The sequence below is a fragment of the Sturnira hondurensis genome, unplaced genomic scaffold (assembly GCF_014824575.4).
Source record: "Sturnira hondurensis isolate 20B ecotype Veracruz unplaced genomic scaffold, ASM1482457v3 Scaffold0017254, whole genome shotgun sequence".
NCBI lineage: Eukaryota > Metazoa > Chordata > Mammalia > Chiroptera > Phyllostomidae > Sturnira > Sturnira hondurensis.
Genome location: NW_028089885.1, coordinates 2,082,290 through 2,107,149, shown reverse-complemented (window position 1 = coordinate 2,107,149; position 24,860 = coordinate 2,082,290). Strand labels below are relative to the sequence as shown.

Genomic DNA, 24,860 nt, shown 5'->3' with positions numbered 1-24,860 from the left:
AGGCTGGGCTGGGGGAATGTGCCGGTCACCCCCTACCCCTCGTTTTGGCCCCAGAGGATGGCCCACGGCCACAGGTACGGGGGAGAAGGTGGAAGCCAGAAAAGTGGGCTTCAGTCCACACGGAAGTGGGGGCTGGCCAGGAGGCTCCCCATCCAGGGACCCCATTTCCCCTCTTTCTTTCCCACTGTCCCCTGACCCTCCCGTCTGGACACAGACACTCAGGGCCCTTCCCAGATGGTCCTCCTTGGCTGCACCTCTGGCCAGGCCACTTTGTGATGTCAGTTTCTTTCCTGGACATTTGTTCTGTGGTCCCTGCATCCTGGCCTCTGTCTGACCAGGGTGGCTGGGAGAGGAAGGGGGATGTCCCACCCCTGACCCTGCCTTCCCCCTCTCACCCCTCCCCACCATGTCCCTGCTTCCTGGAGGGTGGCCTGGCCCTGGTCCAGGAATGCACTTTGGTTTCTGGTTGGGCAATGTCACTGGGACAGGGGGTGGAGGTAGGGTGGGAGCAGGCACCCGCAGCCCTCACCACCCCACGAAGCAGCCGTGGGAACCAGCCTACAGGAGAGCCTGCCCCAGCGGGCAGGCGAGCGGGCGGGCAGGGCGGTTGTACCACCAAGGCTTGCTGGGGCAGGCAGTGGGGACGGCAGCGAGAGAGTTAACCACCACCACTTGCTCCTCTAGGAGGAGAAATTCCCCATGAACGCAGTGGCCTTCTTGGTCTCATTCCAGGGCTAAGAGCAGGAGCTAAAAACTGGAGTTCAGGCATGCGACCCGCCCTCCTGCTGTAGCACGCACACGAGGGGGACGGTTGTCCTGCTGCCACGAGCCATCCGTCCACACACCCACCTGTCCGCTCGGTTGCCCACTGCTCCTCTGTTAACCTGTCTGTCTGTCCTTCTGTCATCCTGCCTTTGTCCAATTGTCTATCTGACCATCCTTCTCTTGCTGTCTTCTCTCTAGCTGTCTGGCCTGCCTATCAATCTGTTTGTCTGTCCTATCACCTGCGAGTCCCTCTGTGAATTGTCCTGTTCATTTAGCCACGCCGCTGTCTGTGCATCTGTCTGCCCCCTGGCCTCCCCTCTCCAGCCTCCTCCCGGGGCTGTGGAGCCATGGCTCAGGGCTACGGGGTCACGATGGGCATGGTGCTCCTAGGGCTGGGCCTGGCCCTGGCCATCATCGTGCCTGCCGTGGTCCTCTCTCGCCACTACCCCCGCTGTGGCCCCCAGGCCTTTGCCCACGCTGCAGTCGCCGCTGACTCCAAGGTCTGCTCGGACATTGGACGGTGAGTATGGGGTGGGCAGTGGCTTGTGCCCCCACCCAGAGATCCTGTGACCAGTGGCGAGAGTGTGGAGAAGGTGCATTTGTTATGTGCTGGCATGTGGGGACCGTGTGGGTGTGGGCTCTAGCAGGGAAGCAGCCTCCGGGCCTTTGCACGATGCAGGCAGCAGGCACATGCGCGGGACGGGTGGGTGTTCAGGAACAATGACAGCGTGGGTAGAGGGTGTGTGACTCTGTTCCTAGTTCCAGGGGTCAGGAGGCTCAGCGAAGGCACTGCCACAGTGTCACTGGTCTAGCCCAGGCTGATTTCAGGGACCAGTGCTGGTCACACCAGTTCCCCAAGCCTGGATCTTCTTCCAGGGCCGTGGGAGAGGGAGTGTGGGGGCCCCATATACGAGTATTGGTCTGCTGGGGTGCATTTAGTGCTGTCCAGGCCCGTATCCCACTCTGGCCCAGGACCTGGGAAACCCACCACTGCTGGAACCATACCCACACGGGCTCACCTTCCAGTGTCAGGGCCTGGAGCCGGGCCAGCAGTGGGCGGAGTGATGTTTTGCTGTTTGGCGGGTCAGGTCCAGTGGGGCAATGGAGAGGGACCCCAGCTGGTGTTTGTGACCCTCTTCCAGGAAGCCCAGCCCAGGGGAGGCTTCTGCTGACCCCTCGGGGTTGGACAGGGCAGGATTCCCCTCCCACCCGCATCCCCTCCCTCCCGCTGGGTCTGCTTCCTGGAATCTCGGCTTCATGGCCATGGTCAGGATCAGGCTTGGTTTGTGAGCTGAAAGGGGCTGCCCCTTGAGCAAGGATAAGGGCGAGTATGGCCAAGTCCCAGCCCAAGGCACCACTGGGCAGATGGTGTTCGTCCCCACTTTGTCCCAGCGTCACCCCGCCTGCATGCTTTCTTCCTGTTTCGTTCATTCACCTCTTCATTTACTCCTCCATCCCTCCGTCTGCCTGCCTGTCCCTGGTCTGCCCACTCCTGACCTGGTCCTCTGGGCTCTTTCTGTCCTCTCCCTCAGGGCTCCTTACAGGACGGCAGTGGCTGAGAGTGGCAGCTGGGGGCAAGTGGGGAGCAGGCTGCTTAGTCTCCCCAGGGGCTTCCCAGGGGCTGGGAAGGGAGTGAGCCCCCCCCACCCCCCGTGCTCATGAGGACATGCAGAGGCACCACGCCCACCTGAACCCACGGCTGCGAAGATGCAGGCCCAATCTGGGTCTTGCCTGGGGTCTCCGTGACGTGCCCGTGGGAGTCTGGCCTTGGGGTCTAGGTGCTCCCAGTGACCCTGTACAAGGAAAACAGATGCCGTTTCTCCCCATTGTTTGTTTACTTGTCCACTTCCTGTTCTTGTTTCAAGAAGCTGGAAGTGGGAGAGGGCCTGGAGCTGTCCCAGCTACTGTGGTTCCAGGGGTCACCGAGCCCCGTCCGGCTGGGAGCTTGCTGGCCCCCCCCCCCCCCCCCGCTGTCACAGTGTCTCACAGGGGCCACAGCCCGCTGCCCTCAGCCCCTCCCCCTCCTCCCCCCATTTCCCCACTGACTTCTCTTCTTACCAGCAGGGGCCCCCAAACTGATCTCCTTACAACCTTTCAGGCTTTCTCCTTCCAGGCTGGGACTGGTGCTGCAGCCTGAGCCCCTAGGGGAGGGTTCCCAAGGTTCCCCCAGCCCCATCCTCGTGCGGGTACAATAGACACCCAGTGACAGGAGGTCTCTTCCCCTCTGGCCTGTCATCTTCCAGCTTTATGTCCTGGTGTGTCAGGCTCATGTGCAAACAGGGTGCCCTAAGGCTCTGAGTAAGTGTCCTCTAGGGCCTTGGCCAGTGGCAGCCCCAGGCTTCATGCTATCTGTCTGCCATGGTCACGGCAGACACGGCTGTCCTCCTGCTGTGTCCTTGTAGGAGGAGAGTTCGCTGCTTCTCCCTGAGTCCAGTAGGTTTATGGCTGTACTTGGTTTATGAGGAAACTGGGCCTGCACAGGGGCAACCTGCCTGGTGAGAAGTGAGTGGGCCGGGCTGGGACCACTGTTCTCTGCTGCCTTGCTCTCCAGGGCTGCTGAGGGGCAGGGCCTCCCCGGAGTCCCCCACCCCATGCCCTGAACCCTAATGCCTACCCAGCCTCTTAGCCCAAAATATTCAAAGTGACGAAAAGCAAGGACCTGCAACCAAGATTACTCTGTCCAGTGAAGCTATCGTTTGGATTTGAAGGATAAAGAGCTTCCCAGACAAGAAAAACCTTTAGGAGTTCATCACTGCCAAATCAGTGTTACAAGAAACATTGAAGGGTCTTCCTTAAGAAAAAGGGGGAAAATGATGCAGACTCTGGCCAGCAGGGTCTGTGGCCTTGTGGATGAGACAAAACAAATTCACATGGCTACCGAAGTCCTGTGGAGAAAAAGGGATGGCACGGCCACCCTCTGAAAGGGAGAGGCCTCGACCCGTGTCTCGACAAGCTTTTATTGCTTTCTAGTAGCATACGCCAAGAAGGTTCTCATTCATTATACAAAGGAAAAGATGTTTCTGATTACTTCTTACAGATTAACAAGGACAAGATGTTGCAAGGGAACGATAAGAGTAATTGGTCTGGTTACACTCCATCCTTGGGAGAATTAGCACAGACTTCAGGAAGTTACTTTAAAGGTGGTAGTCATTTTCAGCTTCAATTCAGGGAGAGGGAGTTTTAGCAAAAGCAAGGATCAAAGCAGCCTGAGTACAATGCAGGCCTGGTTTACAGGAGAGCCGATCCCTGGGTTTGGCTCCTGTGTGCCTGTGGGTTTTCCAATAGGGCTGGGCTACATTTGCATTCCACATGGATAAGTTCCCTATAGGGAAAAGATAAAACATATGAATAATAAAATGGCAATGAATATATATTTGTCATCCATATATTTGTTGCAGCTTTACAATAACCAAGATATGGAAGCAACCTAAGTGTCCATCAGTAGATGCGTGGAGAAGCAAGAGGCAGGTACACACAGCGGAATATGACTCAGCCATAAAAAAGAATGCGATCTTGCCTCTGCAACAACATGGATGGCCCTGGAGGGGATTGTGCTGAGTGAAGTGTCAGGCAGAATGAGACAAATGCCACACGATTTCACTTAAATGTAGAATCTAAAAAAACAAGATAAATGAACAAACAGAACAGAAACAGACTCATAGATAGGGAAACATTTTGATGGTTGCCAGGTGGGGGGGGGTAGGGGTCTGGCCAAAAAGGGGAAGGGGTTGAGAAGCACAAACTGGCAGTCACGGAGCAGTCACGGGGATGGTAAGAACCGCACGGGGAATGCAGCTAATAATGTTGTGGTGATCGTGTGCGGTGCCAGACGGGGACTGGACCCGTCAGGGCAGTCACCTTGTGAGTTACCTGAGCTGGTTGCGTACCTGCAACTAATATAACGCTGTGCATCCGCTGCAATGGGAAAGTGAAACATGATTAAAAAGAGAAAACAGAAATGCTCCCTGAGTTTCTAACCTGCTGGTCTACCACACAGATTTTGAACTTGCCAAACTCCTCAATTACATAAGACAATTCCTCAAAATGAAAATCTTTCCCCATGTGCAAATCCCACTGACTCTGTCTCCCCGAGACCCCCCGGCTAGTGCAGTGCTGTGCTACGAGTAACAACCACCTGGGAACCTCTTCCTCCTCCTGCTCCTCCTCTCTTCCAGCATAGGGTTCGAAGGGGCACCTTTTTAAAATATATATATATATATTTTAAAGATTTTATTTATTTATGTTTAGAGGGGTAGAGAAGGAGAGAGGGAGAGAAATATCAATGTGTGGTTGCCTCTTGTGAGTCCCCTGCTGGGAACTGGCCTGCAACCCAGGCGTGTGCCCTGACTGGGAATTGAACTGCGATCATGTGGTTCGAAGGCCGAGCTCAATCCACTGAGCTACACCAGCCAGGGCTAAATGTTAGTACTTTATTATTAAAGTCGTAATATATATAATGTATATATTTGTATATATATTATATTATATTATATGTATATAATATATATTATATTTCAGAACAATAGTCATTGCATTGCCATACTGTTTCCATGATAACCATCACTTTTAGTCTTTTTTTAAAATATGTTTGCCCTGGCTGGTGTAGCTCAGTGGATTGAGCACAGGCCTGCAAACCGAAGGGTCGTGGTTCAATTCCCAGTCAGGGCACATGCCTGGGTTGCGAGCCAGTTCCCAGCAGGGGACTCACGAGAGGCAACCATACATTGATATTTCTCTTCCTCTCTCCTTCCCTTCTCCTCTAAAGATAAATAAATAATTTTTAAAAAACACAAAAATATATTTCATTGATTATGCTATTAGTTGTCCCATTGTCTCCCTTTGATTCCCCTCTGCCCTGCACACCCCCTCCCACCCCCATTCTCTCCCCACCTTAGTTTATGTCCATTGGTTGTACATATAAGTTCTTTGGTTTCTCCATTTCCTACACTATTCTTAACCCCCCTCTGTCTATTTTGTGTTTATCATCTATGCTTCTTATTCCCTGTACCTTTTCCCCCATTCTACCCACCTCCCGGCTGTTAACCCTCCATGTGATCTCCATTTTTGTGATTCTGTTCCTGTTCTAGTTGTTTGCTTAGTTTGTTTGTTTGTTTTTTTTTAGGTTCAGTTGTTGATAGCTGTGACTTTGCTGCCATTTTACTGATCATAGTTTTGATCTTTTTCTTAGATAAATTCTTTTAACATTTCATATAACAAGGGCTTGGTGATAATGAACTCCTTTAACTCGATCTTATCTGAGAAGCACTTTATCTGCCCTTCCATTCTAAATGACAGCTTTGCTGGATAGAGCAATCTTGGCTCTAGGTCCTTGCCTTTTATGAGGAATACTTGGAATACTTCTTCCAGCCCCTGCTTGCCTGCAAGCTTTCTTTGGAGAAATCAGATGATAGTCTAATGGAAACTCCAACTCCTTTGTAGGTAACTGTCTCCATTTCTCTTGCTGCTTTTAAAAAATACATATTTTATTGATTATGCTATTACAGCGGTCCCATTTTTCCCCTTTCACTCCCCTCCACCCTGCACACCCCCTCCCCCACCATTCCCCCCTTTAGTTTATGACCACATGTCTCAAGTTCTTTAGATTCTACATTTCCCCTACTATTCTTGCCCTCCCCCTATCTATTTTCTACCTACTGTCTATGCTATTTTCTGTATCTTCTCTCCTCTTCTCCTCCTCCCACTCCCCTGTTGCTAACCCTCCATGTGATCTTCATTTCTATGGTTCTGCTCCTGATCTAGCTTTCCTCTTGGTTTGCTTTTGTTTTAGGTGTGGTTGTTAATAACTGTGAGTTTGCTGTCCTTTCGCTGTTCATATTTTTCATCTTCTTTTTCTTAGAGAAGTCCCTTTAACATTTCATATAATAAGGGCTTGGTGATGATGAACTCCTTGAATTTGATCTTTTCTGAGAAGCACTTTATCTGCCCTTCCATTCTAAATGAAAGCTTTGCTAGATAGAGCAATCTTGGATGTAGGTCCTTGCCTTTCATGACTTGGAATACTTCTTTCCAGCCCCTTCTTGCCTGGAAGGTCTCTTTTGAGAAATCAGATGACAGTCTGATGGGAACTCCTTTGTAAGTAATTGTCTCCTTTTTTTCTTGCTGCTTCTAGAATTCTCTCCTTCATTTTAATCTTGGCTAATGATGATGTGCCTTGGTGTGTTCTTTCTTGGGTCCAACTTCTTTGAGACTCTCTGGGCTTCCTGGATTTCCTGGAAGTCTATTTCCTTTGCCAGACTAGGGAAGTTCTCCTTTATTATTTGTTCAAATAAGTTTTCCACTCGTGGCTGTGTCTTTCCCCCTTCTGGTACCCCTATAATCCGGATGTTGGAACATTTAAAGATGTCCTGGAGGTTACTAAGACTCTCCTCATTTTTTTGAATTCTCATTTCTTCATTCCTTTCTGGTTGGATGTTTCGTTCTTCCTTCTGGTCCATTCCATTGATTTGAGTCCCAGTTTCCTTTCCATCGCTATTGGTTTCCTGGACATCTCCCTTCATTTCAATTAGTTTAGCCTTCATATGTTCCTCTAATTTGTGACTATAATCAACCAGTTCTGTGAGCATCCTGATCACCAGTGTTTTGAACTGTGCATGTGAGAGGTTTGCTATTTCTTGGTTGCTTAGAGTTATTGGCTCTGGGGCTTTGAGTTCTTCTTGAGCCATATTTTGGACTGTTCGTGCCTGTTCCATATGAGGAGTGGAGCCCTAGGTGTTCACCAGGGCGGGGCAACTCAGTCGCTGGGTTGTGACGCTGTATGTGAGGGCGGGGTCAAAGGAAAGCAATGGCGGTCCCCTCTGCCGCCTCCCGCTGCTGGGCCCACACGGTCTGTCCCACTGCACATGAATGTGTGACTGCAGTCAGCCTGCCACCTTGCGCACTCACTGGGTTCGCCCGCTGGGGCCTGCGCAGTCTGTCTCCCTGCTCACTCCTCTGCTGGTTTATCTGCATGCGAATGTGTGACCGCGGTCAACCAGCCACCCTTCGCCCTCACTGGGTCCGCCTGTTGCCACCCCACGCCTGTGATCCGCCAACCGCTGCTGCCTACGCTCCTGGGTGGGTCAGACCAAATGATCTTTCCTGCCCGACCGGGCTCCGCTGCTGGCTCCACCCCCCTTACGGTCTGGTTGAACAGTTTGTTGTTGTTGGACTTATGTACAGTTCAATTTTCTGTTCTTTGGCTGTGTCTTTGTTCTCCAAACCTTTGTTGTATTCAAACTTGGTTGTAGAAGAAGGCACAGTGTTTCTACCTACGCCTCCATCTTGGCAGAAGTTCCCTGAATATATATATTTATATCTTAGTCCAATTCCTCTGCCAAAGTCTTTGCAGTTATTTTGGTCATCTTAAGTTTGTTTTTTATTAGGTGCCTCAGGAAGTGTTTGTGGGGGAAAATATTCACTAAGTTCTCACATGTTTATGCTAGTCTATAGGCCTTGTAGGTAAAGGTCAGTTTAGCTGGATATAAAATCCTTGGTTCACATTCTTTTTCCTTGAATGTGTGATTGTAACTCTCCATTGGCTGAGGCATAAAGCACTGGTGTTGAAAAGTCTGATAACAATCTGGTTTTCTTCCTCTTATAAGAGACCTAGTCTTTCTACCTAGATGCCCAAACAGTTATCAGTTTTGTATTAAATTCCAATTAGTTTATTACAATATGTCTCTGTGTTGTTTATTCTAAATTGATGTTCCCTTGCAGTGGAGTGTGCTTTCAATGTAGTGTCGGTTTTTTAAGTGAGAAAAGTTTTCTTGTAGTTTTTATTACTTATGCTGTTCCTATTATTTATTCTGACTCCTATTAAGTATATGTTTGATTTTCTTTGCCCATCTTCTATATCTGTATTTTAAAATCTTTTTATCTTTTTTCATTAAAATGTGTTTTCCCCTTTCCAACTTATCTTTCTTTTAAGGTATCTCTGTAAGTACTCTGTGTTTATCCTTATTTAGCTTTCATTTCTGAGAAGGTTTTCTTATTTAGGAACATTTCTCAACTATAGTGGATGTTCAATATTATATTAGTTTCAGGTGTACAGCATAGTGGTTGGACATTTATGTAACTTACAAAGTGATGTCCTGGGAAATCTAGTGCCCACCTGACACCATGTATGGTTATTACCATGTTATTGACTGTATTTCCTAAACTATACTTTATATCTCCTTTTTGTTACTGCCAATTTGTACTTCTTTTTTAAAAAAAATATTTTACTTATTTTACTTTTAGACGGTGGGAGCAGGAGGGAGAAAGAGAAGGGGGAAAACATCAGTGTGCGAGAGAAACATTGATTGGTTGCCTCTCACATGCCCTCATCTGGGGACCTGGCCACAACACAGGCATGTGCCCTGACCAGGAATCAAACCGGTGACCTTTTGGTTCTCAGGCTCAGGCCAGCATTGAGCCACACCAGCCGGGGCCCAAAGGGACTTCTTAGCCCCCTTCACCTTTCTCACCCAGCCACCCCAACCCACCTCCCGCCTAGCACCCATCAGTTTGTTTGCTGTATCTATGAGGTTGCTTCTGTCTGGCTTGTTTGTTAATTTTGTACTTGGGATTCCACATAAAGTGAAATCACATGGTATTTGTCCTTCTTTGCCATATCTGTTTCACGTAGCCTGATACCCTCTAGGTCCATCCACATTGTCACAACGGTAAGACTTCATTCTTTTTGTGGCTGAGTAACGCTCCACTGTATATATACAGGGTGGGGCAAAAGTAGTTTTACACTGTTCATATGGGAAATAGCACACTGATTAGTAAATAGTAATACCAGAATAAACTCTGTGTTTTGTGTGCTCAGAACGGGGAACATGCTTTGCAAACTCCCCTTATTTACTCCACCTTATTTACTCACTTGTCTTTTGATTGGAGGGTTTAATCCATTTACATTTAACACAACTATTGATAAATATGTAGTTATTGCCTTTTTGTTAGTTGTTTTCTGATTGCTTTCGTCATTTTTCCCTGTTTCTTTCTTATTCTCCTGCTCTTTCCTCTTCTATGTTGATAACCTGCCGTGGTATGTTTTGGATTCCTTTTTCTTTATTTCTTGTATATCTCTTATTACAGAGTTTTGGTTTGTGGTTACCATGTGCTTCATGTATACCAACCTATGTTCATAGCTGTCTATTTTATGTCAATGGTTATTTAAGTCCAAACACCTATCATCACTAACATTTTTACTCACCCCCTCCACATTTACCTTTTGTGTATGTGTGCACGTGTGTGTGTCCCCGTTCATCTCCTGTTGTAATGACGCATGGTCTTTCTACTTTTGCCTTTGCACCTTTGTACCAGCTTTGTAGCTGGTTGATCCACTGCTTTCATTATGTGTTTGCTTTTGTCAGTCAGAGGTTATTCTCTCGGCAATATTTTCAAATATATCTGATTTTACCTTCTTCTTCTTAAGTCCCTCTAACATCTCTTGTGATGCCGGCTTGATGGTGATGAACTTCTTCAGCTTTTTCTTGTCTGAGATCTGAAAATATTTTCTATTATGCTCCATTCTTTTCTGAGTTCTGTAATTTTGTTTTTTCAGTCTTACTAGTTTCCAGTCACTTTACTTCAGGTTTTTCCAATTCTGAGGTATGCTGTTTTTTCACAGATTTTTCAATTTTTAAAAATTTAGTTGAGCACATTTTGGAAGTCTAGGTTGCAGTTTACTTTGTGGGTTTATCTTTCTGGCATGTCTCCAAGGACAGTATTCTGCTCTTTCTCATCTTTTTTTTTCCTATAACAATTTTGTATGGAGTATGACTTCAGTACTTTTTATGATTCATGTTTAAGCAAGATGAATTTTCCTGTACTTTGAGAATGAAGGCTGAGTCAAAATAGCTTTTATAGCTTCTTGATTTAAAAAATACACACTGGCCGTGACCAGTGTGGCTCAGTGGACTGGGCATCGTCCCACAGATTGAAAGGTCACAGGTTTAATTCCAGGTCAGGGCACATACCCGGTTTGCAGGTTCAGTCCCCAGTTGGGGCACATAGGAGAGGCAGCAGAACGATGTTTCCCTCTTTCCGTTCTTCTCTTTCTAAACATAAATAAAACTTTTAAAAGATAGCCTCTTCCTTTTGGTACCTGTCTTCCCTGATCACCTGCACAACTTAAAAAAAAAAGTTGAACTCTTCTCTTTCAGTTGCCCCTGTTGTTTCTGCCCTGCTCAGTTTGACTTCTACTCCAAGCGGCTTTTCCTCCGTGCAAATCCCTGCGCTGGAAGAAAGCACTTGTTCACTTATTTGGGGAGTTCCCCGGACCCAGAACTCTTCCGCGTAGTTTGACCCTTACACTCACCCATAAGCTGGAGACGGCAAAACGCAGTCCGTAAATCTGAGCAAAGGTGCTCGGGTCGATCGGCCTTCCAGCCTTCTCCGTGGCGGGCGGGAGTTCTCCAGGACGCTTGCCTTCCTTCCCCTTCCCCCACTGAAAAGCCCACACTTTCTGATGCATGGCATTTTTATTACACTCGGTTCAAAATAACTTCTGATTTGCATTGTAATGTCTCCTTTGTTTCATGGGTCGCTGATTCGTGCTCTTCTTGATTTCCATATGTATGGGGATTTTCTAATCAATTTGTCTGATTTAAGTTCTTCAAAAGTGGCTGAGACTTACTTCAAGGTCCAGCAAATGATCCGTTTGGTAAACATTTAATGTGCTCTGGAAGAGAACGTGCGTTCACCCACACGACTCTGGAGCACGCGTTCCCTGCGTGTCCGCACGGTCAGTTCACTGCAGCGCCGTCAGTCAGATCTTCCTCAGCCTCCCTGACTCTTTCTGTGTATCGAATCAGCTCCTGAGGGAAGTACGTTCAAGTCTTGCCCTATTTCTTCTTTTCATTCTGCCGCTTTTTGCTGTATATATTCTAAACCTGCTCAGTGCACACTCATTCAGGTTGTCTGGTCTTTCTGTTGAATTGAGCTTTTATAATAATAATGTAACCCTCATTATCGCTAATAATACCTTTCTTCTTAAAGTCTGCTTTGCCTAAAATTAGTGCCGTCACATAAGTTTTCCTGATTAGTGTTTGCAGGAAGGTTTTTTTTTTGGGGGGGGGGTCATTTCACCCCCTATGTCTCTTAATCTATTTTCTGAATATTCTATCCCTTTTCTCTCTGTAGGTGAATGTGGTATTTGCAGTGAACAAGTCTTTCTTGCGTCTGTGTGTAACCTATTGTTACTGCTGTTGGTACTGAGCCCCTGTGGCCACATTTGATCATTTTCGGGCCTCTGTTGAAATTTTTAATTTTGTCTTTTATATCCTTGAATGTGGTTATTTCTTTATTTTTTCAGATTGATTTATTTATCTTTTATAAACATTTTATTCATTTATTTTCAGAGGGAGGGGAAGGGAGGGAGAAAGGGAGGAAGAGAGACATCAGTGGGCTGCCTCGCACACCCCCCTCCCAAGGGACCTGGCCCGCAACCCAGACATTTGCCCTGACTGGGAATTAAACTGGCGACATTTCTCTTCGCAGAGCAAAGCCCAGCCCACGGAGCCACACCAGTCAGGGCTTGAACGTTGTTATTTAAAGTCCGTGGTCTGACCGTTTCCTAATCTGGAGATCCTATGGGTCTCGTTCTTCATGTCCGTGCTTTCCTTTGGGCTCTGTTTCCTTTGGCCTCATGTTCCATATGACTTCCTTGTTTGCCTGACTACTTTTCATTCAGCACTGGAAAGTACGTATCCAACTTGTTCAAGGTCATTTTTAGAAATAATCTGAGGCCTAAAATACCAATATTCTGGAGTCACCTGAATCTTGTGTGAGTGATTTGAGATGATGTGCTTGGACGGGCTGGTCTCCTTCTTGTCTACCGTCATTCCTGGAGTCAGGCCCCATCTCCAAGTGCGGTTTGCCAGCAGGTCCAGCTCCCAGACATGCAAGGGTGACAAAAGCACTGGGCCTCTCAGCCCCCTCTTCCAGGCCTGGCAATCGCCTCACGAGGAAAGCATTTCTGGATGTCGAGCTCACTTCTCTCTCGGCCTGGATTTCTTCCCTTCCTCCAATGCCTTTATAAGCAGATATTTTCTGTATGTCTGGCTTTTACTTGTATATGGGAAGTCTGATCCTCCCTTAGGTTGGTCTCCCATTACCGATGTCTGGTTTACACGTTGACAGATTATTTTTTAGAAGATAAGGGAGCAAGGCGGATGCAGCTTCCGCGTGGGAGACAATTGCAATAATTCCATGCAGTGAGGGAGGCTGGTGGCTTGGACCAGGTGGCGGTTGGGCAGCCGATGAGAAAGGTCCGAATCGGGTATATTTTGAAGGTATAACTAACTGGCAGGATTTTGCTGGTGGATTAGGAAGTGGGGGCGGGGCTGTCACCAGTCAAGGATGACCCCAGGGTTTGTGGCCCGGGCAAAGGAGATAACTGCGTTGTTCTCTTCTGAGGCAGAGAAGCCTAGGAGAGAAGCCATCCGGGGGCAGAGGTGGGAGAGACGCAGCAGGTTCCGTGGAGGTCACGTGAAGTGGGACATGCCTCCTACCCACCCAGGAAAGGCGTCTGGTGCGTGAATGGTGATACAGTGTCTGGAATTTAGGGCAGGGGGACTGGGCTAGAGAGAAAATTGGGGGACCATCATCAGCATAGAGGTGACGTCTTAAGCCCCGAGCTGGATAAGCTCATCCAGGAGAGAGCATACCTGCCCTAGGATGGAGGACTGGGCCCAGGGCCTCTGACGTCGAGAGGTCAAGGCAGTGGGAGGAGAACCAGAGCACAGCTGGTGGGGCGTGTCCCCAGGAAGCCTGAGGCAGAAAACGTTCCCGAGGGAAGGAGCAGTAGGTCAGGAGAAATGAGGTCTTTGTCTGCGATGGAAATTTTTAAATATTCTTCTTAGTTTGTCTTTTGACTTCATGGTGTTTTATTCTTATTGAAAGAAATTGTGTTTTTCTGTTCCCGAGTATAACAGTCTTAGTGGTTTCATGCTTCTGGCTGTGTGCTCTCTTTCCAGGATCATGTGGGTCCCTGTGGCACCTGTGTGTGTCCATGTGTCGGCCCAGAGCAGGGACACGTGGCTCAGGGGAGGGTGTGAATGCAGGAGGGAGTGGCCAAGCCAAGGGGCTCAACCTGAGGGAGGTGCTGGGTAAGAGGTCCCACAGGGTGGAGGACAGGGACACACGTCCACTCCCTCTCTGAGCTTTGGTTTCCCAACCTGTAACTGGTCTTTCACTGCTGGCTTCCCAGGAGCTCTGGGGAGGATTCCTGGGTGTACGGGAAGAGGCAGCCCAGGGTGAGCTGGGCAGGGCTGTGTCGCAGGCATAAGGTCATTTCCAACACCGGCCAGTACGACCGCATCTTGAAGCTGAGGGGTCTGCCTCCTTGTTGCCCATGGACAGACGGGGAGACTGAGGCCAGAGAGCGTTCCCATATACACTGGGCTCTGGGAGGGGTTGTGGGGCCCATCAGCCCAAGTCCAAGACCTGATGGCAGGAAAGGATCCTGGGGTCACTTGAAAAAGTCCAATCTTTTTTTTTTTATTGTATGACATTTGTTTTTTTTGCCTTATTTCAGCCAAAGAAAATAATCACATAGTTTGTGTTCTTCTGACAGTGTCTTCAGGTAGAGATCCTTTAGTAAATTTGTTTCTTACATCATTCTTTCTTCTTTTTTAATTATATTTTATTGATTATGCATTTGCAATTGTCCCCATTTTTACCCCTTTGCCCCCTTCCATTCAGAACCCCCCACTCCCTCGGGTAATCCCCATACCTTTGTTCAGGTTCATGGGTCATGCGTGTAAGTTCCTTGGCTTGTCCACTTCATACACTGCTACATGTACTTTACATCCCCATGACTGTTCTGTCACCACCGATTTGTGCTTCCCAATCCCTCCCCCCTTCACCCATTCCTCCAATCCCCCTCCTGTCTGGCTGCCATCTAACTGTTCTCCGTATCTGTAATTTTGCTCCTGTTCTGCTTGTTTGCTTAGCTTGTTTTTTAGACTCAGTGGTTGATAGGTATGTATTTATTGCCATTTTATTGTTCATCGTTTTGATCTTCTTCTTCTTCAATAAGTCCTTTTAACATTTTGTATAATAATGGTTTGGTGTTGATGGACTCCTTTAGTTTTTTCTTGTCTGGGAAGCTCTTTAACTGCCTTTCAATTGCTGAGAAGACTAATCTTGGTTGTAGGTCTTTGCTTTTCATGACTTTGTATATTCCTTGCCAATCTCTTCTGGCTGCAAAGTTTCTTTGGAGAAATCAGCTGACAGTCTTAGGGGAACTCCCTTGTAGGTAACTACCTACTTTTCTTTTGCTGCTTTTAAGATTCTCAATTTATCTTTAACCTTTGGCATTTTGATTATGATGTGTCTTGGAGTGGGCCTCTTTGCATCCATCTTGTTTGGGACTCTCTGTGCTTCCTAGACTTGTGTGTCTATTTCCTTCACCAAATTAGGGAAGTTTACTTTCATTATGTTTTTCAAAAAGACTTCCAATTTCTTGCTCCTTCTCTTCTCCTTCTGGCGCCCCTATGATGCGAATGTTGATATGCTTGAAATTGTCCCAGAGGGTCCTTACACTATCTTCATTTTTTCAATTCTTTTTTCTTCTTGTTGTTCTGGTTGGTTGTTTTTTGCTTCCTCATGTTCCAAATCATCGATATGATTCTCAGCTTCATCCACTCCACTGTTAATACTTCTCTGTAAATTATTCCTTATTTCAGTTAGTGTCTCCTTTATGTCTGACTGGATCTTTTTCATGCTGCTGAGGTCCTCACTAAGTTCCTCGAGCATCGTTATAACCCGTATTTTGAACCCTGCATCTGAAAGACTGCTTAACTTCTACTAAGAGTTCTTTTTCTGGAATTTTTTTCTGTTCTTTCATTGGGGCCATATTTCTTTGTCTCCTCCCTGTGTTTATTTCTATGTGTCATGTAGAGCTGTTTTGACACCCTGTCTTGGTCGTGTGGCCTAATGTAGTAGGTGTCCTGTAGGGTCCAGTGGCACAGCCTCCCCTACACCCAAGCTGAGTACTCGAGTTGTGCCCATTGTGTGGGCGGAGTACACCCTCCTCTTGTCATTGAGCCTTGATAGCTGTTGGCAGGTCAATGAGAGGGATTTACCCAGGCCAGTCGGCTGCCAGGACTGTCTGTGTCCATTGACCACCAACCTCTGCCCTCCACGGAGGATCAGCTGTGCAGGGATCCCTCTACAGAGCAGGGCTTTCTTCAGCACGGCTCTAGTACCTCCTTGTGTCCTGTCTGGGGCCACTTGGCATAAGCTATAAAGCGGTCAGCAGCTGGCTGCTTCTTGTGATGGGCTTGGAGGTGCCCTAGTGGGGCCAGGCTGTGAACCGAGGCCAGCTGCGGCAAGTGGGAGCCGGTGCCAAGACAAGTCATTTCTATGGAAAAGCCAGTTAGCACTTGGGTGGGTCCCTAAGCTGGGTGGGGCGGGTTCTCAGGGAATCATCAGGGCGGGGCCAACACTGTGAGCCAGGTTGTCGGAGTCTCAGGTATGGTGCGGGCTGTGCTCTGGGCATGAGGGCGTAGAGAAGGCGCAATCGCCTCTGTCAGCAGTTCTGCCTTGGGGACTCACCCTGATACCAGACACTTCAGTTCCTCCTCCTCGTATGCCACTGCTGCCTTTCAAGCTGCTGCCCCAGGGCTGGAGCTCAGCGGGAGTGAGTCTATGCATGGGCCCTTTAAGGGGAACTGCCGGGACTCCAGAAGTTTCTTCCACTGACTCAATCTCCATTGGTTTTCACAGTCAGAAGCCACAGGGACTTATCTTCCTGGCACTGGAACCCTGGGCTGGGGGACCTCGTGGGCACCTGGAACCCCTTGCTTCTGAGCTATTCCTCCAGATTTTATTGGCCACGTGTGGGTGTGGGAGCAGCCCATGCCGCGTCTCTGGACTGAGCAGCCCAGCCCAGTCCGGATGGATGTGCTTTCTTCTTTAATTCTGTGGTGGCAGGATCTCCATGCAACCGGATTTCCGCTGGTTCGGAGTGATGGCTGTTCTGTAGCTTAGTTGTAATTTCCAAACAGTGATTGGATGAGGCGGCGAGCCGTGCCTACCTAGGCCGCCATCTTGGAGAGCTGGCTCTTCTATCATTCTTCATTTCAATTTGGGTAAATCTTACACTGTGGCAGCGGCATCCAAGTTTCCATACCTGCAGACAGAGGTCTGAACCTTAGCACCATAGGGCAGAGTAAAGACGATGGGCCAGACACAGAAGGTCCACAGGGTGGAAAGCCCCAGGGGCCGAACTGGGGAAACAAACGTTACTCGCCCCCAGGGTAGCCTTTCCTCCTTTAGCAAATCCACAAGTCACGCAGTTCGGACCCTCCCCTTCATGCATAGAAGACACCCAGGAAAAGGGAGTTACTCCCAAAAAAAGTCCAGTCTTAAAGGGGCTGGCGTTCGTGTGTCCCCAGTGAGATGGGTAATGGTGGCTGCCCGGGCTGGGCTCCTGGGATTGCCAGGGGGACCTAGGGATAAGGGGCAAGAGAAGAACTTTGCACGTAGAGAGGCATCTCATCTATGGCAGGGGGCCGTGCACATGGCGCCGCAGTTTGCAATCTAGAGTTCTGTGGATCTGTGAGTGGCTGGACTCGATGGGGCAGCCTGGTCCGTTCTCTGGTGGTTTGGTCGCAACAGACAGGCCACCTACCTGTCACCATTCCCCAGTGATTGCCAGCTGAGCAAGCCCAGGTAGGGAGGTGGGGGCGCAGGAGCCAGGCCCCTCGCTCACCCTGTGCCATGCCTTCTAGAGCCGTCCTCCAGCAGCAGGGCTCGCCCGTGGATGCCGCCATCGCGGCTCTCGTCTGCACCAGTGCTGTCAACCCCCAGAGCATGGGCCTGGGCGGGGGTGTCATCTTCACCATCTACAATGCGACCACAGGTGCATCCATAGGGGACCCCCAGGGGGAGGATGGGCTTGTCCACAAGCACAAGTATCTGGCTGAACCTGTTCCATCTGCCCAGGCCCCTTCCTGGGTCTTCCTGGTACCCCCGCTATCTCCTCACCCCTGCTTCACCTTCATGGCAGGTCCTGTCCTGAGTAGAGGATTCTCAGAGAGTTGATCCTCAATTCATGATTCGGGGAGGGAAGCCTAGGGTGAGGGACACCTGAGGAGGACCACGGCATGGGCCGAGGCTGGGTGGCCACAGGAGTGCCCCCGACCACCTTCTCCCCCTGCCCTGACTCCAGGGAAGGCGGAGGTCATCAATGCCAGGGAGACGGTGCCTGCCAGCCATAACCGGGATATGCTGGACCAGTGTAAGCATGCCCAACCACTGGGCACAGGTGAGACCCCGGGAAGGGCCACTGGAGCTGACTAGAACACCCCCTAGAGGGGCGGCAGGCTTCATGAACAGGCTGAGACACTTGGGCGCTGGGGGACAGCAGCTGGGGGATGGGGAGCCCCCACAGAGGTCCTGACCCGCTGGGGTTGGGGAGTATTGGGGGAGGAGCTCTCTGAGTAGGGATGGGGACCTAAACAGAGGCACCAGCCCAGGCAAAGGCTGGAGGGGTTCAGTGGAGAGGGGTGTGGGGCTGGGGGAGACCTGGGGCCAGTCTGTGCTGTGGACTTTGCACAGAGGGCAGTGGGCAGCCAGGGGCATTCAGTGGGGAGGGACATAGTCAGGAGTGGGCTCCAGAAAGCCCACTTGGGCTGCCACGGCTAGGGTGCGAGGCTGTTGGGGTCCAGTGTGAGGGTGATGGAGAACCTGGGGCAGGCCTGGGGCCACGGGACTGCAGGCTGAGCGTGGGGAGCGTGGGGAGCGTGGGGGCAGGAGCATGATGCCGCCACGCCCTGCAGGGACCCTGTGGATAGGCGTGCCCGGGGAGCTCCGCGGCTACGCCGAGGCCCACCGCCGCCACGGCCGCCTGCCCTGGGCGCAGCTGTTCCAGCCCACCATCCAGCTGCTCCGTGGGGACTACCGCACACCCTCCGTCCTCAGTCAGTTCCTGAACAACAGCTTGCTGCGCCATTTCTTGCTGGAATCCTCCCTGAAGTGAGCGGCTGCCCTGGGGTGGGGTGGGGGGTAGGGTTTAGGGACCCTTTCTCAGCTCCTGGGTTCAGGCCACAGTCTGTCGGAGCCCAGCCCCCATCCCAGCTCCACCTGGGCCCCTAGAAGATTGACCCTCTAGGGTTTTGGGGGGACCTTCAACGGCCAGTACTTTGCTGGCCAACCTTGCTGGCTCCGTATGGCAAGACCTAAGGGGAGGACCTCAGGCTGGAAGGAGTTTGTGCCCAAGGGATAGGACCCCCAAGGCCATGGATTTGGGCTCCACCGATGCCCTCTAGCTCTGCCGCCCTTCTCATGCTCTCTGGGATGGCAGGATGGCTTTGGCTTTGGCTTTGGCCACCCCTTGCCTACCTTGCCAGCCCTCTGGCCAAAGCCTCCTGGGAGTGTGGGGAGGACAGGCCTGAGCGGACACAGGCCTGACTGGGGAGTGCGTCCTCCCTGGGCAGGGTGATGAGTGACGTGAGAGGGGCCCGCCCCACGCAGTCCTAGAGTCTGTCCCCTCGATGTCCACCCCAGCCCCTCAGGACCCCAGACCAGGCTGCTCCTGTGTGGGGCCCCAAGGACCCTGCGAGGGCCCTGCAGGCTACCCTCCGGGCCCCAGGCCCACCCCGACACTGCCCCCTACCCCCAGGCAGCTCTTCTTCAATGGGTCACAGCCCCTGCAGCCTCAGGACCCTTTCCCCTGGCCTGCGTTGGCTGACACGCTGGAGACAGTGGCCAGGGAAGGCGCAGAGGTCTTCTACTCAGGGAAGCTGGGTCAGATGCTGCTGGAGGACATTGCCGAGCAAGGTGAGCCACACCGGGCCCAAAGCCCCCTGCCCCGCCGGAGAAAGTGCCAGGCTCTGCACATGGGCTCTTGGGGGCAGGCTCTTCCCTAGGCCTTGAGGCAGTGCCGGCTGCTCCCAGGGCGTGGAGAGCCTGTGTGCCACGGGCAGCCTCAGGGACCCTGCTGTCACGGCCCTCGAGGAGCAGAGTCCTTGAGGTTTAGGACCAACAGAGGAGAGTTATTTGTGGACATGGGGGCCACGGGCGACTCCTGGGCCTAGAGCTGGCAACCCTCACGGTCTCCCGAGCCCAGCTCACCTCTCCCACCTTCCCCTCCTTCCCCCCACCCGCCTGCTCTGACCCCTGCCCGCCCACCCCCACCTGGCTCTAGGGCCGAGCCCTCACCTCTCTGTGTCTAGACTGTTAGGGGACAAGGGGAGGCCCACTATGTGACCAGTGGCTGTCACTCTCCGTCTGCCTCCCCATCTGTACACGGAGGCTTCTCTGTCTCACTCCAGGCGGCAGGCTGACCACGCAGGACCTGGCAGCATTCCAGCCAGAGGTGGTGGACGCCCTGGCGATGCCTCTGGGGAACTACACCCTGTACTCCCCGCCTCCGCCTGCAGGGGGTGCACTTCTCAGCCTCGTCCTCCACGTGCTAGAAGGTGAGGCTCCGGCCTTCCTGCCCAGTCCTGCCCTGCTGGGCCCCTGAACTCCAAGCCCAGCCGTGCCCTTGGGCAGCCATTGCCTTTTCCAGCTCAGCCCCTCCTCAGATGCTGAAGACAGGGTCGTGGGAAATGGTCCAGGACAGGGTGTTCTAGGGCTGGCCTCGGGTCTCCACCACGGGGTATGCTGTCATCCACCCACTGGGAGTCCTTCCCACAGGTGGTGAGCCCAGGGTCCAGCAGCAGGTAGCAGGTAGCAGGTAGTGCAGGCTCCACAGGTGGAGAGCTGCCCATCTAGTGTGCGCATCCTGTGGTCTGGCCTGGCCTACGGAAGCCTGTAGGGTAGTGGGGGGTCCAGGCAGTGTCAGGGGCTGGGCTGCCCAAGGCTGTTTGTTCCCTGGGGCTGCAGCAACCGAGGACCCCAAACCAAGGGGCTTCAAACGACAGACACGTGATCTCACATAGTTCTGGAGGCCAGAAGTTCAAAACCAGGGGCCAGCCAGGCCATGTCTCCTCTGGGAGCTCTGGGGGCTCCGAGGCCCCTTTGTCTGCTTCTTCCAGCTTCTGTGCCGACCGGGGCCCCCAGGCCCAAGGCTGCATGGCTCCTGTCTCTGCCTCTGGGGTCACAGGGCCTCCTCCCCTCCTCTGTGTGTCCAGCTTGGAAGGTTGCACGTGATCACGTTTAGAGCCCGCCCAGTTATAGCCAGGATAATCGCTCCTCTTAAGAGCCTTAATTTAATCACACATTTTGCCGTAGAAGGTAATATTCACTCTTTTGCCATATGTGGCAGTCAGTATTCACAGGTTCTAGGGACTAAGACATGGACAAATCTTTTTGGGGGGGTGGGTCGAACACTCAACCCACTCCCCAGGGTGACCCCCACCTGTGCCTGCCCCCCCTGCAGGGTTTAACTTTTCTGCCAAGTCAGTGGCCAGTTCTGAGAGGAGTGTGGACTTGTACCATCACCTCGTGGAAACGCTCAAGTTTGCCAGAGGGCTGAGGTGGCGGCTGTGGGACCCTCGAAGCCACCCGGAAGTCCAGGTGAAAAGGCCCGGGCAGCCCAGGGCTCAGCATGAAGGAGGGTTGTCCAGTGGCGACTGGGTCCGTGAGCCCAAGAGCCTGGCCGGGTGAGGTTGGAGGGCTGTGTATGCGCTTGGTTCTAGAACAGGACAGCCCAGGGCAGGGAGGGGTCTGCGGGTCTGGGCACTGGAAGAGGCAGACGTGGGAGGTGGCACCAAGTCTCAGAGGACCTAGAAGGTGGGCGAGTGTCTTCTGGGCTCAAGGGAGAACAGACTGGAGAGGGTCCACCCATCCCCCCGTTTACCTTGCCAACTACCCACCCACCCCAGAACAGCTCCTGGGAGCTGCTGGGGGAGGCTCTGGCCCAGCACATCCGCCAGAAGATCGACGCCCGGGGTGACCACCAGCTCAGCCACTACAACCTGGGTGGGACCCAGAGCCACGGAACGGGCACAGCCCACGTGTCTGTGCTGGGGGAGGACGGCAGCGCCGTGGCTGCCACCAGCACCATCAACACCCCGTGCGTGCATGTGCCCCACAGGCTGGCAGGCTCCACCCACTCCTTTGCCTCCTAGACCTGAGACCCCCTCCCACTCCCGTCCCTGGCCCCCACCTGGTCTCCCAACCCTTGGCCTCTCCTTGGTTGTCTCCATGGGGCAGCATCTGGCTTTTCCTGCTGTTTTTTTTTTTTCTCTCTGTTGAAGGGGATCTACACCCCTCATAGCTCTGCTGACAAGGCCGGCCATGGGTGGCCCTGAGCCAGGACGCACCAAATGATGGGCTTTACCCAGAGGATGGCCTGATTGGGGCACTGGGTGGGTCTTCGGGGCGGTGCCAGGGAGAAAACGGCAGCCATGGCATGCTGGAGGGCCGCCACTAAGTGAGGGGCTCCCGGAAGGCTGGGGAGCGCGGCCGCCACACCAGGCATGGGCAACGGGAGCCTGCAGCCTGAGCCTGGGCTCCGCGTCCCCCTCCACAGCTTCGGAGCGATGGTGTACTCGCCGCGCACGGGCATCCTCCTCAACAATGAACTCCTGGACCTCTGCTGGAGGCGCCGGCCTGGCTCCGGGGTGGCCCCGCCACCTGGTGAGTGCGGGCCCCGCTGGGGAGCGGGGTGCGTGCAGCACGGAGGCTCCTGGAGCAGCCACCCCACGTCACCTGGCCGAGGTTCATGAGGTGGCGCGTGGAGATGGAGATGGAGGGGCGGCCCTGGAGGACGCTGGCCGCCGGTGACGTCCATCTGGGCTCCAGTTCCAGGTGAGCGGCCCCCATCATCCATGGTCCCTTCCATCTTGGTCAACACAGCACAGGGGTCGAAGCTGGTGATCGGAGGGGCTGGTGGGGAGCTCATCATCTCTGCTGTGGCCCAGGTGAGTCGGGGGGCTCCTGGCTGGAACATCCCCTCTCTGGGCAACCCTGCTGTCCTGCTCTCCCGTGGGCAGGGAGGGGTGAAGGGGGTGGTTGCTGCGCCCTCCCTCTCTGCGTCCTCCTTCTCTCCCCCAGGCCATCGTGAACAAACTGTGGCTTGGTTTTGACCTGGGAGCAGCCATTGCAGCCCCCATCCTGCATGTGAACGACAAGGGTCAGGTGGAATACGAGTCCAGATTCAGCCAGGTGAGGCCAAGGTCCGAGCCACCTCTAGGCGGGGCATCTCAGTGCGTGCTGCTCGCAGCCCCCCACGGGTCTCAGCTCCAGAGCCGAGCGCGCATCCGTTCTGGGCACCGTGAGGTGGGTGGCACTGTGAGTTGGGTGGCACTGTGGGGTAGGCACAAGGCCAGACTCTTGGTCTCCAAGGCAGAGAGCAGGGTGGTGGTCACGCTTCCCCCAGGCCGAGCACCTCGGCACCTTGACCCTGGCACTGTCTGAGCCTTTCCCTCCAGAAGCTAGTTTTCCAGGAAGTGGCCTCACAGACTCTTCCTCATGATGATCTGTAGCTTTTATGCGCAAGTTTATTTATAAAAGAATTTATTATTCCCAAGCAAGTCTGCAGAGGACTGAGGCACCAGGGCTGCCCTCACCGCTGTTTCTCGGTCCCCTGCACGAGCGGGTCTGGGGGCTGATTCCACCCCACCGGCACCCCCAGGGAAGCCTTCTCCAAACCCCTCTGGGCTGGCAGATGCCCTTTGCAAGGCCCTAATTCAAACACTGGCAGCTTCTCAGGGCTCCAGGCTTCATGCCCGGGGTCAGTTCAACCAGCCAGGGTTCAAGATCTTCAAAGCTGCCTTTCCTTTTAGGAGCTGCTCCTGCCCTTAGAACACCCCACTAACCACAGAGTGAGAGGCCTGGAGCCCAAGGGGGTGGGTCAGCCCTGGAAGCTTGGTCTTCGGGCCAGGAGACGGAGGGCTTACACCCATCAAGCCCAAACTCTCAGAGTCCGAGGCCTTTGCTGCCTGTTCAGGGTTCTCCCCAAGGAAGTACGTCACGTGCTCCCTCAGGGCTCTTTGTCTTAGGCTCTTCGCCTTGACCTTGTCCTTACTCTGGGAACACAATCCTCCGTGGACCTTGGACTCTAGGACCTTCCATGGAGAGATTCCTAGACCCCGAGTGGTGACTGTGAGTCTCCAAGGGCCTTTCACAAAAAGTCCCAGGGACCGAGGTCCAGAGAGCCGTTGTTTCTCAGGGCCCCGGGGCTTGGCCAGTGGGCCGTGCGGAGTGGAGTCTCGGGGACTGCGGGCCCTGCTGGTGCCCTTGGGTTGGGACAGAAATGAGCATTCATCTCACGCGCCTTCCGCACTGGGTGATTCTTCCCCATCATGCTTCTCCTTTGGTGCCTTTTTATTTTAAATATTTTATTTATTTAATTTTAATAAATTAGAGAGGAGAAGGAGAGGGAGAGAAACATCAATGTGTGGTTGCCTCTCACAAGCCCCCACTGGGGACCTGGCCTGCAACCCAGGCATGTGCCCTGACCGGGAATCGAACCGGTGACCTTTCTGTTTGCAGGCCAGTGCTCAATCTACTGAGCCACAGCAGCCAGCACCTTCAGGGCCTTTAGAGTGGGAAATGTAGACTCCGCGGACTCCCATCCTCAGCCCCCACTCCATCCGGTCCTGTCTTCTCAGTCCGGGTTCTCAGGTTCCAGCCTGGGCCTCGTCCACTATGAAGACAGAGCTAAGATGCCCTCACCAATCAGCCGGCCTTCTTTCCTCTCCAGGAGGTGCAGCGGGGGCTCCGGCTCCGGGGCCAGAGCACGAGCAGCAGGCCCTTTTTCCTGAACGTGGTCCAGGCTGTGTCCCAGGACGGGGCCTGTGTGTACGCCGCTGCAGACCCGAGGAAGGAAGGGGAGGCCGCAGGCTACTGAGGAGGCTGCTCCTGAGAGTTGGCATCTGGCACGACATCAGTGCGTGGCCCAGGCTGGCCATGGCCATGACTGTGAGACTGAGTGTTCCGCCACGACCTGGGCCCCTAGGCCGGGGAGTCAGCCTTGGGTAGCAAGAGGTGGGGATACTGCAGATGGGGGCTGAGCCCTCCCTCAGAGCTTCTGGTGGCCCTGCCCTGGCCCTTCCAGCCTTCCCCAGGCCTCTCCCCCAAGGCTGTGGCCCATCCTCCCCCAACCCCACTCCCCAGCTGTATATCTTCCAATTCAAGATTAAAGAGGAGGCCGACCACAGCCTCACTCAGGGTTGAAGTGAGGGAGGGGCCTTCAGAAAGCATCA

The 24,860-nt window shown here is 52.6% G+C and overlaps 1 protein-coding gene across 1 annotated transcript; it reads left to right on the top strand.

Annotated features, from left to right (window-relative positions):
* Positions 1–431: 431 nt before the first annotated feature.
* On the top strand, positions 432–24,860 carry GGT5 (gamma-glutamyltransferase 5). Its single transcript, XM_037067454.1, has 12 exons — positions 432–1,285; positions 17,493–17,623; positions 17,933–18,028; positions 18,543–18,738; positions 19,385–19,542; positions 20,037–20,183; positions 21,089–21,225; positions 21,534–21,724; positions 22,184–22,290; positions 22,456–22,574; positions 22,708–22,818; positions 24,359–24,860. Exons 1-12 carry the CDS (start codon positions 1,113–1,115, stop codon positions 24,503–24,505), a joined length of 1,713 nt encoding a protein of 570 aa, XP_036923349.1. The 5' UTR covers positions 432–1,112; the 3' UTR covers positions 24,506–24,860.

Coding starts and splice junctions, on each gene's coding strand:
- GGT5 (XM_037067454.1), top strand. CDS start 1,113: ATGGCTCAGGGCTACGGGGTCACGATGGGCATGGTGCTCCTAGGGCTG. Junction 22,291..22,455: donor CGGGGTGGCCCCGCCACCTG/GTGAGTGCGGGC, acceptor TCTGGGCTCCAG/TTCCAGGTGAGCGGCCCCCA. Junction 22,819..24,358: donor ACGAGTCCAGATTCAGCCAG/GTGAGGCCAAGG, acceptor TTTCCTCTCCAG/GAGGTGCAGCGGGGGCTCCG.